The sequence below is a fragment of the Macaca nemestrina genome, chromosome X (assembly GCF_043159975.1).
Source record: "Macaca nemestrina isolate mMacNem1 chromosome X, mMacNem.hap1, whole genome shotgun sequence".
Taxonomy (NCBI): domain Eukaryota; kingdom Metazoa; phylum Chordata; class Mammalia; order Primates; family Cercopithecidae; genus Macaca; species Macaca nemestrina.
Window position 1 is genome coordinate 140562618 of NC_092145.1, and position 13301 is coordinate 140575918.

The following is a 13301-nucleotide window of genomic DNA, read 5'->3' on the forward strand; positions in this document are numbered from 1 at the left end:
CACTGTTTTCCACATGTCCTCCAGGAGATACTTCAAGAAGCCCTGTCCATGCCCTCAGCACCTTTCTCTTTCATCCTGCATCCAGTTCTGTTCTGAGATTCTCTTACAGTGGGTGACTTAGAAAAGCTCAAGGCATGTCAATATATTAGTAATAAAACTAGTTTAAGAGCGACTTTTGAGTTCCTCTCAGTCTACATAAGTAGGTATTCACTATCAGTAAGGACAGATTAAGCTTATGGATTTCCCAACTTAAAGAGCATGCCTTCCTGTCTCTTTAGTGCCTTTATGCATTAAAGGAATGCAAAGGGAAAAAATGTTGAATAGTCTTGAGGACTACCTGTTATGAGGCTATCTTTGTTCTCTCTCATACATAATTTTAACCTCCACGTTGGCCTCTACAGTTTTGGTTAAATCAGTGGATTTGACCAATGTGGTTATTTTCATTATGAACCAAATAAAATCTGTATACATTTGCATATGAAAAAACTTCATTTTGTATTTGTGTACGTGTGACTATCCATTGTCATTTTTGTTATTACCTTTATTTCCTTTGTTCAGGGTGCCATGGCAGCTACATATTCTGCTTTGAACCGTAATCAGTCACCAGTTTTGGAACCAGTAGGCCGCTCTACTCTTGCTCAGCGGAGAGGTATTAAAAAAATCACCTCAACAGCCCTGTGAAGTGACCTCAGTGAGATATTTGGTACCATGGTGTAAGCTGATAGCACAAGTTCTGGCGACAGGTAGCACATATCTGAGAGACACCTGCAAGCACACACTGTCCCAGCTGGTACCCATAATGCTGCTGTTCCTGCTGCTGCTCCTGCTTTCGTCTCTTCTCGCTTTAAATGATTGTTAGCAAGTTAGATTTTCCTGGAGCTTCGGAAGAAATGAAAATGGAAACATGATGAAGATACAGTCACTGAATCAATGAGAAAAATGATGAACATATGAATACCACCTAAAAATACACTGAATAAAGTACACCATATAGCATTATTTTTATAGGAAATATTTCATGTCCCTTAAATATTCTTTGTTAGTTATAGGGATGGACAGTTTATGTTAAGCACTTAGCTTAAACAATCCGTTTATATTAGCACTGTATCCCTTGTGCCATCCAACATTTTGTATGTTTTTGTAAACAGTTCATATACAGTACATTTCTGTACTGCTTTCTTTAATGTATACATGCCTTGTTTAACTTGGAATCTATTATTAATCAATTGACTATTAAATCTGGTTAAATAGTTCACCTGGATTAACAGTATTGTTGGACAGCCCTAAAAATGGCCAGATTGTGGAACAGCTGTTGAATGTAATACTTCCAAAATGTACATATCTTTCCCCATGTCTGTTTCACTGGTTCATTCATTTGTTTGTTTCTTAAAGTCAGGTGCTCTGTCAGACTAACCTAGAGAGCTGTTATGGTAGAGAAAGTTATATGTGTGTGGCATGAAATCAAGAATACACCTATGAAGTTAGTCCATATACTTTGCAACTCCTTAGAGTTCTTTTTTCCTTAATTAAGGAAGTAGTCCTTGTACTTCTAATCTTACATAGCATCCATACTTAGAATTTGGCATATCATCTGGGATTTTGCCAATATACGTCAAAGCCCTTTAAGAGTCATGGTAAGGAGGCCGGGCGCGGTGGCTCAAGCCTGTAATCCCAGCACTCTGGGAGGCCAAGGCAGGCGGATCGCGAGGTCAGGAGATCGAGACCATCCTGGCTAACACGGTGAAACCCCGTCTCTACTAAAAAAAATACAAAAAACTAGCCGGGCGAGGTGGCGGGCGCCTGTAGTCCCAGCTATTCGGGAGGCTGAGGCAGGAGAATGGCGTAAACCCGGGAGGCGGAGCTTGCAGTGAGCTGAGATCCGGCCACTGCACTCCAGCCCGGGCGACAGAGCGAGACTCCGTCTCAAAAAAAAAAAAAAAAAAAAAAAAAAAAAAGAGTCATGGTAAGGAGATTGGTGAAGGAAAATTTAGCAACAGGTAATTGAAGTCCTATTGGATATTTCATGTTTAAATAGATATTCTATATTAAACACTAATTTAAATGTAATAAAGGCCAAAGGCCTCTATATGAAATTGGATTTAAACTTTCTTATTTTAGGGAATAAAACATTATTGATCAAACAGTATCTGTTATAACCTAAAATTATAGGTAGGGCAGGCTAAGTGAACAGCATTAAGTATTTTCTGAATCCCTCATGATAATTTATAGCCACATACCATTTCCTTTGACTTCAGGAATGATCAGTTTTCATAATGGCCACTGGGCCTGCTTAGATTGCAGTATTCATTATCTGCATCTAATTTGGTAGTTTCCACAATTGTATTTGACGAAAGAAACTTCAGTCCCCATTATTACCTGTGTCTTTGCCAAGCTGCTTAGCGTACATCAGTATGTAATGTAAAAGACATATGAGCAAGAAAAAAGTGATTTGACTTACCTCATCAAGAATGTACCCATACGGGCCAGGTGCATTGACTCATGCCTGTAATCCCAGTACTTTGGGAGGCCGAGGCAGGTGGATCACCTGAGGTCAGGAGTTCGAGACCAGCCAGCCAACATGGCAAAACCCCATCTCTACTAAAAAATACAAAAATTAGCTGGGCATGGTGGCACATGCCTGTAATCCTAGCTACTCAGGAGGCTGATGCAGGAGAATCACTTGAACCTGGGAAGTGGTGGTTGCAGTGAGCTAAGATCACGCCATTGCACTCCAGCCTGGGCGACAGAGTGAGAGTCTGTCTCAAGAAGAAGAAAAAAAAAAGAAAAGAATGTACTCATGGATTTTTCTTGTCATCATGTAATAAGCCGTTTATATCAGAAGCCTTTTTTCCTGCCACAGAAGCTTTAAATTTTCCCCTAAGAGTACAAAGCCAAGAGAGTGTGGTTTATCTAAATGTCCTGAAATCCACTTGTCATTCCTTGATTTCTCCTCTATGCAATTAAAGAGAAAGGGGAAATCTATAACATTTATTTTGCCCAAGTGACACAAAAAAGATTACTGCATAGAAATCAAATGTAAGTTTAGCTTCTAAATGAAATAATGTATAGGAGGGATATCAGAATATCTACATAGAGAAAGTATTTTCAAGTTCTTGAATATATGGATGCTAACTATTAAAAGCTGCTTTCCATTGCCTGGAAAGGGAGCTTTTTTCCCCTCCTCTATTCAGTGTTTCAAACTATGGTCATCTCAAATTATTGTCACTTTTAATATGTTAATGTCATTCTGAGCAGAAAAAGAGATATTTTCAGATTTTTTACACTGATGCTACTCCATAATTGCTTAGGAGTATTGTCCATCATAGTCTTTTAGAATTAGAAGTAAACACATAATCCTTACAAATTACCCAATCCAACTTTCTCATATTGCATGTAGAGAACCTAAGACACATATCAAAGTCTAGAATCCTTAACTTCTCCCCATTTTGATTTTTTTCCCCCCTCATAACACCATGCTGCCTTTCCTTCATATGATCACCAACCAGTAGCTGAGTTCAATAACTACATATTTCTTGGGCAGTCCTCTACTGGTATATGATGCCAACTTTTATTTCTTTCGAAGATAATTGCCTTCTTTGCCTAGTCAAGCAGCCAATTTTATTGGAGAAAAGCAAGTTATATGTTCACAAAATGGAAGGCTTTCTACCTAAATTTATTTCATCTGTGGTCCTGTTAGTCCCTTCCATTGCTTTTGACATACAGTGGAAAAACTTGGCCAACAATGTGCTCTAAATATAGTGCTTGTATTGGGTTAACTTTTCCATTAATTTCTCAACGTCAATTCTTCAGGCCCCTACAGGTGTGGTATTGAGGCCCTTAAAGGCTTCTGCCTTTCACCAATTAGTGCTGCCAATTACTGAGGCTTCTCCCAGAAGGTATCAGTCCAGTCTTAAAGATATTTCATTGTGAAAGAAGAAACTAAACTATCAGGCCTCTTTTACAAAATGAGAGATTGAATTTAAGCTTGTCAAGCACATACTGGAAAGTATGAATTACACTACCATGTGTTTTGTATCTTCCCTTTGAAGTGATGATGTTAAATGAAGGTAAGTTTTTCATCCTTTTTTAATTTTTGTTTTTTATAAATCATTTCAGCTTTTTCTGGTTTATAGAGATGTCTTATTTCTAATGCAACAGACCCCCAACTTGAACAGATCTGATATGGATGCATTGATTCACAAGCAACCCCAAAAGTCCAAAAATGTAATAATTTTGACAAGGCCCAAAGTTGAGATGCTATGAAGCTTGTGTGTGTGAAAAGTCAGTTATGATTGTCTGGAGAGAAGGTGTGGTGTGTATGCTGTAGAGTTGCCACATTTCATATGCAGTGCACTCCAAAAAGCGGGTTTGGGTCAACCATTTCCCATCTCTTTTCAAGAAGTGACTGCTATTGGGGCCAGGGGACATCATGGGAGGTGGGGCTGTCCCGTTAACTGTGCCCTGCACCTTCAGCCCAGGAAGGATTTGAACAGAGGGTAGGTGGGTGCAAAGGCTTCAAGAGAGGGCAGAATGTATTCAGCAGAAAAGGGACTCAGGTAAGCCCAACCTAGGATGAGAGCAGAAAAGCATTCAAGATTTGCAGCCCTTGCTATGGATGCGCTTAATCACCATGGAGGCCAGCAATACACATCTCAACATGGCTTTGATATTCTCTACTTCCTGGCCTTTAAAAATGACCTATAATTTTTCAGTTTGCTTTACTATATTTTATAAAGAAAATTTTATCTTATGATTGATGGAGCATTGAAACTTATTAAGGCATTAGGATAGATAGCTCAGGAATGTAAAGGTTCAGAAAAGGTCTGTTTTCTCAGATTAACGAATATGATGGATTCCATGGCTGACCTTGGTGCTTAAACCAGGAGGTTTCAATCTAGTCCTAGAGTTGTGTCCCTCTGAAAGGCCCAATGCCGTGTAACTAATTTTAAACTGGATATATACTTTGAGCCTTACTTAATTCACAGATAACTTGACTTAACTCAGTATTTTTTTTTTCAATTAATGAAAATAGTCCTCTTTTCAACCCCAGGTTGCTTACATTTTGCTGGTCTCCCCAAGTGACCATTGGTGGAGACCAATTAATGAAGGAATGAAATTCACTTTCTTGGGACTGTGGTATTCAACAGAGCCACATTTAACTACTTTTTCCAATGAAGAATCTCCAGAATGATAATGCCCAAATATGGATGGCCAAGAAGAATTTGTATCTACAGTGTGCTTTATGTGTTTTTGACACTGCTGTATTCTGTGTGATCAAGTGATTTGCAACTGGTTCCAATGTGACTGAGTGTTCTCAAAGAATTCTAGTAACTAAGTCAACTTAATTTTCTAAAGCTTGGTATTACTATCAGCCTCACATTTACCACTTTGATTCTAGTTTTTTAACTTCATAACAGGGCATACCAAGGGTTGGGATGAGAGCCTACTTCCTACCTCTTAAGGCACTTTCCTCATTATTTTGCCATATAATCTTGAACTGCATGATAAGCTGTTTAAGTGTCCATGACTTCTCCCAGAGCAACTAGCAAAGTATATGACATTTTGAATAGAGATTAGTGGAAAGGAAAATGTAGAGATTTAAGTTCAGAGGTACAAACCTCAATAAAACCTCTTTAGAGCACATACCATGAGTAGAGTATATATAAACATATATGAGAAGAGAGTTGCTATAATAGTCCTCTCTAAGTAGATTAGTTCATTGTCCAATGGAAGTGAACATCTTTACTCCTATTATCACCATAGTACTGAATGAACTGTATACTGAGTTTTTCAAAGAAGTATTTAAAATAGAACTTTCACCTACAAAGCAAGGGCATAAAGATTTTGGTTTGTGTTTCTGTAAGTGTAGTTTACCATCTAAAGCTTTGTTTTTTAATTTTAAAAAAAGCTTCAAGGTATTGCCTTCCTTAGCATCCTTACTGATGATGGGTGATGAGTTTTTAACTCTTAAAAATCATATACATATATTAGTTTATCTTAACTATTGCCCTAAGCAAAAGGGAAGGTATACACCTAAGGGTTGTACTTATTTTGCATTTTTGGTCATGGGTGGGAATGGGGTGGGTGCCTACTTAAATAGTTTTTAAAAAAGAAAAAAATCACAAATATTTTTCTACTATTATATATGATCTTCCTTTATACTAGTTTCTCTCTAGTAAGGCATGCCAGAAGCCCAGATACCATATCATGGAGTCTTATGTATTGTACCTTTTGTTGGTGGTTAAATCGCATCAGATGCTTGGCATTGCTGCCATAATTATAAAATGCTTGTAAAGGATCAAATATCACTAAATACTTTAAATTGTTTTACTTAAGAGTCTAATCTGGGAAGTTTTCAAATCATACTATTAATGTGTAATCTAAGCTCTTCAGATGTATCCATGAATAATCCTGGAACAATATTGCTTGTATTCCTGTCATAGAACAGGTTTTGTAATCTTTAAAAGAAATGAAAATTTATATAATAAAGTTTCAAATCAATGCGTGTTTGTCCCTTTTATCAGATTATTTTGATCATATAACTCTTTATAATGTGAAATTCTATCCAAAGGATATTTTTGAAACTAGGTTGATAGAACTTAAAACAGGAATATTTGAGATTAGAAGTGCAAAACAATTTTTCCATGCATAATCTTGTTTCATTCAAAGGGTTTGTCAAGTCAAACACATAAATCATAGTTCTTACCCAATACCAAACTTTAATGAATCAGAGGATATGGGATGATCACCAGACACAGATGAGATACTCTTTTTAGAGAAGTTCAAAATGTTACAGAGTCCAGCTCCAAAAATGGCCCTTTTCTCTCTCGGTGCACTTTGGATTCAAAATGGACAAGTTTTCTGAGCGTTGTATGTGGAGACCTTGTTCAAACAAAGGGAGTCATTTGATTTTGCAACATCTCCTTTTTATACTTCATTATGCAGTTTAAATGAGCCCTCATTCTCCAGCCAGTCATGCCTCATGAATCCACAATTCCCAAGTTTTACAATAAACCATCTATAAAGACCAAGTATATCTTGCTAAAAGCATCTTAGAGATAAGGACTTTACATTTTCTCTCTGGTAATAAATATCAGCATATTTTAGAGGAAATTTGATTGAGTTCATTGATTCCTGCTAAAGAGGGAATGGGTTATATAGGCCTGAAGTTAGCCTTTTCTTGCCCAGTTGACATTTCTTAGTAGTTCCATATTATGAAATACCACACATTGAGTGACTTACTCAAAATTTATTTTCTCATAGTTCTGGAGGCTGGAAATCCAAGACCAGGGTGCTTATAGGGTTGGGTTCTTCAGAGACCTCTCTCTGGCTTACAGTTGGGTGCCCTCTTGCTGCCTCTTCACATGGTTGGTCCTCTGTGCATGTGCAGCCTTGGTGTTCCTTTTTTTATAAGGACACCAGTCACGTTGCATTAGAGCCCCACTCTAACAGCCTCATTTTAATTCAATCACCTCTTTAAAGACCTTATCTTCAAATACTGTTACTTTCTCACGTACTGGGGGTTGGGACTTCGACATAAGGATTTGGGGAAGATACAACAATTCAGCCCGTAACAGCTGGTTTCGGGCCTATCCACCTGGATTTAGGTACTTGAGATAAGATGGCAACCTTCAAGGTCTACTTGGCATTATGCTGAGGCAAGGTAGGAATGTTAACTGTATTTGCTTTCTACCATTTTTGTAACAAATTACCACAATTTAGTGGCTTAACACGAATTTGTTATCATACAGTTCTGGAGATCAGGTCTCACTGAGCTAAAATCAAGGTGTCAGCAGGGCTGCTGCGTTCCTTTCCAGAGGCCGTAGGGAAGAATTGTTTCCTTGCCTCTTCCAGTTTCTAAAGGCTGCCTCCATTCCTTGACTTATGGCCCATTCCTTCATCTTCAAAACCAGCAACAGTGGGTCAAGTCCTCTCCACATGCATCTTTCTGCCTCTCCTCTTCTGCCTCTTCCACTTTTAAGGACTCATGTGATGAGATTTCACCTACGCAGGGAATCTAGGATAATCTCTCCATCTCAAGGTCAACTGATTAGCAACATTGATTGCATCTGCAACTTTTGTTCCCTGTTGCCACGTGAGATAACATATTCACAGATTCCAGGGATTTGGACATGGACATCTTTGAAGTTCATTAGTCTGCCTACCATGATTATAGAAACACCTGGCTCCTCAGACAGACTGACACAGAGTAGCAGTATTTGGCCATGGTCAGGCTTCTGCAGCTTTATATTAATGTACCCTGAATTCATAGAATTGACACACTAAAAAAGCTAGGTAAAGGAAGTGCAGGATGCTGTAGGAATATGTAGCAGGGTTGCCTAGGGATTAGAGCAGACCTTCTAAGGAAACAAGCATTAATCTGAGAACTAAAAGGGCAAGGGAGAAGGATAGAATAGAATGTATAGAAATTCGGAATTAGAAGCACTCAAAATTAAAGGTTCTGTATGACTAGAACTTAAAATGTAAGAGAAGAAGCAAGATGTGAGGCTCAAGAGATAAGCAGGAGCCAGATCATCAAAGGCATAATAAATCATATTAAGGAATTTGAATTTTATCCCTTTGGGGTTTTCCCCCACAGTCCCCAGTCTTTATTTCCTTTTCTATCAAGACTGAACCTCATGGCCCCATAGTTGATAATCTGAACTTCTCTTTCAGAAGCACCCACAACTTCCTTATATCTTTCCCTTATTCTGCACCCACTGAGCAAAAAAAAAGAAAAAAACCTCCAATCCTGGATCATTTTGGTTAATGATTGTATGCAGTGAGCTATTGTATGGAAGAAATGTAACCACCCAATGGGTTCACCTTGCTCTGACTAGACAGAGCCAATTTATCAAGACAGGAGAATTGCAATAGAGAAAGAGTAATTCACGCAGAGCCACCTGTACAGGTGACTAGAGTTTTATTATTACTCCAATCAGTTTCCCTGTGCATTCAGGAATCAGAGTTTTAAAGGATAATTTGGTGGGTTGGGGTGGGGTGGGGGGCAGTGAGTCAAGAGTGCAGATTGGCCAGGTCAGAGATGAAATCATAGGGGACTGAAGCTGTCCTCTTGCAATGAGTCAGTTCCTGGATGGGGGCCACAAGCTCATATTAGCCAGTTTATTGATCTGGGTGGTGCCAACTGATCCATCAAGTGCAGGGTCTGCAAAATATATCAAGCACTGATCTTAGGCTTTATGATAGCGATGTTGTCCCCAGGAGCAATTTGGGGAGAGTCCAAATCTTGTAGCCCCCAGCTGCATGACTCCTAAACCATAATTTCTAATCTTTTGGGTAATTTGTTAGTCCTACAAAGGCAGTCTAGTCCCCAGGCAAGAAGGAGATTCATTTTGGGAAAGGGCTGTTATCATTTTCATTTTAAACTGTAAACTAAGTTTCTCCCAAAGTTAGTCCAGCCTACACCCAGGAATGAACAAGGACAGCGTGGAGGTTAGAAACAAGATGGAGTTGGCCGGGCACGGTGGCTCACGCCTGTAATCCCAGCACTTTGGGAGGCTGAGGCGGGTGGATCACAAGATCAGGAGATCGAGACTATCCTGGCTAACACGGTGAAACCTCGTCTCTAATAAAACTACAAAAAAGTAGCCGGGAGTGGTGGCGGGCGCCTGTAGTCCCAGCTACTCGGGAGGCTGAGGGAGGAGAATGGCGTGAACCCGGGAGGCAGAGGTTGCAGTGAGCCAAGATCTCGCCACTGCACTCCAGCCTGGGCGACAGAGCGAGACTCCGTCTCAAAAACAAAAAGAAAAAGAAAAAAAGAGAAACAAGATGGAGATGGAGTTGGTTAGGTCAGATCTCATTGTCTCAGTTACAATTTTGCAATGGCGGTTTTGAAAACCATATAATTATGCAAACTGATACCACTGCAAATTTATATTTTCTAATCTCAGCTAAACCCTCAGTACCATTTGTCAATTCTTTTGTCATTTGATCCATCTCCTATTTCTTTTTTTTAACAGTTTTATTGAGACATAGTTTATATGCCATACAGTTTACCATTTAAAGTGTACAATCTAGGCCAGGAACGGTGGCTCACGCCTGTAATCTCAGCACTTTGGGAGGCCGAGGCAGGTGGATCACCTGAGCTCAGGAGTTCAAGACCAGCCTGGCCAACATGGCGAAACCCCATCTCTACTAAAAATACAAAAATTAGCTGGGCATGGTGGCAGGAGCCTATAATCCCAGCTACTCATGAGACTGAGGCAGGAGAATCCCTGGAATCTGGGAGGCGGAGGTTGCAGTGAGCTGAGATTGAGCCATTGCACTCTTGCCTAGGAGACAAGAGTGAAACTCTGTCTCAAAAAAACAAAAAAAAAGTGTACAATTTAATGTGTTGTTTTGTTTTTCTTTTTTTTGAGACAGCATTGAACTCTTGCCCAGCCTGGAATGCAGTGGCACGATCTCAGCTCATGGGTTCCAGCGATACAGGTGCACGCCACCACGCCCGCCTAATTTTTGTATTTTTTAGTAGAGACGGGGTTTCACCATATTGGCAAAGCTGGTCTCAAACTCCTGACCTTGCGATCCGCCAGCCTGGGCCTTCCAAAATGCTGGGATTACAGGCGTGAGCCACCGTGCCCACAATTTAATGTCTTTTAGTATAGTACTTACAGAGTTGTACAACCATTAGTAATTTTAGAACATTCTCAACATCCCAAAAAGTAACTTTATACCGTAATCCAAGCCACAACTCTCTTTCGTTCGGACTATTACAGTAGCCTCCTGTGTGGTTTCCATTTCCACCCTTGCCCCCTACAGTCTGTTCTTAACACAGAAACCAAAATGATCTATTTAAAAACCTACTGAAAGGCCGGGCACAGTGGCTCACACCTGTAATCCCATCCCTTTGTCAGGCCGAGGCAGGTGGATCACTTGAGGTCAGGAGTTCGAGAACAGCCTGGCCAACATGGCAAAACCCCATCTCTATAAAAATACAAAAATGAGCCAGGCGTGGTAGTGCACACCTGTAATCCCAGTTACTTAGGAAGGCTGAGGCAGGAGAATCACTTGAACCTAGGGGGCAGAGGTTGCAGTGAGCCAAGATCGTGCCACTGCACTCCAGCCTGGGCCCTGGGCGACAGAGCAAGACTCTGTCTCCAAAAAAAAAAAAAAAAAAACCTACTGAAGATTACAAGTGATCTGGCCTCCTTACTTCTCCAATCTCATCTCTTCAAATTCTTCCCTTGGTTCAATGCATTCTAGCCACACTGATCTTCTTTCTTTCTTTTCTTCCTTCCTTCCTTCTTTCCTTTCCTTCATTTATGTCCTTCCCTTCTTCCTCCTTTCCTTCCTTCTTTCATGGGGTCTCCCTCTGTTGCCCAGGCTGAAATGCAGTGGCACGATCACAGCTCATTGCATCCTCAAACTCCTGGGCTCTAAGGATCCTCCTGCCTCAGCCTCCCAAGTAGCTGGGACTATAGATGTGAACCACCATGCCTGGCTTTTTTTATTTTCATGTGTTTATTTTTTTAGAGATGGGGAGTGGGTCTCACTATGTTGCCCGGGCTGGTCTCGAACTCCTGGCATCAAGCTCAATCCTCCCACCTCAGCCTCCTGAGTCACTGGGATTACAGGTGGAAGCCACTGCACCTGGCTTCTTGCTATTTCCTGAATATGCCAAGCATGCTCCCACTCAGGGCCTTTGCCCTTGCTGTTCTCTCTACCTAGAACACATTTCCCCCAGATGTCCACACGACTCACTTCCTTCCAAGTGATTAAGATGATCAGTCAGATGGGGGAACTATCCTACAGTAGAGAAATGAAGCCTGAGCTGTTTTTTTTTTTTCTTCTTTGAGGTTTTATACTGGGTAATTGACAGAAACTTTTGATTTTTAAACATTTAGAGTTCAAGACTGTTAGAGTCTAACTACTATCATGTACTAGGCACAATTGCTAATTGAATGCATTATATCAATGTAATTCCTGCAACAATCTAATGTGGTGAGTACTGTTCTTTTTGTTTGTTTGTTTGTTTGTTTGTTTGAGATGGAGTTTCACTCTTGTTGCCCAGGCTGGAATGCAGTGGCGCGATCTCGGCTCACTGCAACCTCCACCTCCCGGGTTCAAGTGATTCTCCTGCCTCGGTCTCCCAAGTGGCTGGGACTATAGGTGCCTGCCACCATGCCTGGCTAATTTTTGGATTTTTGAGCAGAGATGGGGTTTCACCATGTTGGCCAGGCTGGTCTCGAACTCCTGACCTCAGGTGATTCGCCCACTTTGGCCTCCCAAAGTGCTGGTATTACAGGCGTGTGCCGCTGCGCCTGGCTGGTTAGTACTATTCCTACATCCAATTTACACATGAGAAAACAGAGGCTTGTAAAGATATTAAAACTTGCCCAAGCACATAGAGTAATAAGTTACTGCAGAACCTGAATTTGAACCCAGATCTCTCTAACTCCAAAGCTCAAGTTCATCATTATTTGACCTTGAAGCAAAATTTAAATAAATTTCACAAAAATCCTTTCATCCTCAATTATGTAAATTGAAAAATATTGCGAATAGAAAGAGAAACCCAGAACTTTGAGTCCCCCATTATCTTTCAATTTCCCTCTAAGAAGTGTATCTGTCATTGGGTTTCTCAACATCAGCTTTGCCCCCCTCCTCAAGTTGTGACAACCAGAAACATTTCTGGTTGACACTGCCAAATGTTCCCAGAAGAGAACCACTGTATTAGATGATGATACTTTATTTCTGTCTTCTAAGTATGTCCAAACCCTGGTGTTTGTGGGAAGGTGATTTATTTAAAATAAGTTTACTCAGTTTAAGTTTACTTAGAAATAAAGCTTGTAGAGTACAGCCCAGCATTAGCCAGTTGTATTAGTTTGCTAGGACTGTCATAACAAAGTACCACGTACTGAGTGGCTTAAACAACAGAAATTTATTTTCTCATTGTTCTGGAGACTGAAAGTCTAAAATCAAGCGTCAACAGGGTTGGCCTCTCTCCTGGGCTTATAGATGGCTACCTTCTTGTTCACGTGGTGTTTTCCTTTGATGCCTGTGACCTAATAATATCTTCTTGTAAGGACACCAGTCAGATAAGGGTCCACACTAATGACCTCATTTCAATTTAATCGCGTCTTTGAAGACCGCATGTCCAAATACAGTCACATTGAGCTACTGGGGATTAGAACGTGAACATACGAATTTTGGGTGGGGGGAACACAATTCAGCCCATTAACATTGAACTTAAGTCTTTTCTCCCCTCCCTCCCTTCCTTTCTGTGTGTATTGAACACCTATTATGTGCCAGACATTCAGCTAAGTGGGGGTAATGGTAAGCAA

General features: G+C 40.4%; 1 protein-coding gene across 9 annotated transcripts in view; it reads left to right on the forward strand.

The window, feature by feature from the left end:
- Positions 1–6501, forward strand: part of LOC105478207 (ribosomal protein S6 kinase A3) — a 117381-nt gene extending 110880 nt beyond the window's left edge. For all 9 annotated transcript variants that reach the window (XM_011735331.2, XM_011735336.3, XM_011735337.3 and 6 more), the window contains one exon: positions 559–6501. In XM_011735331.2, the coding sequence (XP_011733633.1) occupies positions 559–681 (123 nt within the window). In that variant the 3' untranslated portion in view covers positions 682–6501. The remainder of the gene's footprint in view (positions 1–558) is intronic.
- The last annotated feature ends 6800 nt before the right edge of the window (positions 6502–13301 follow it).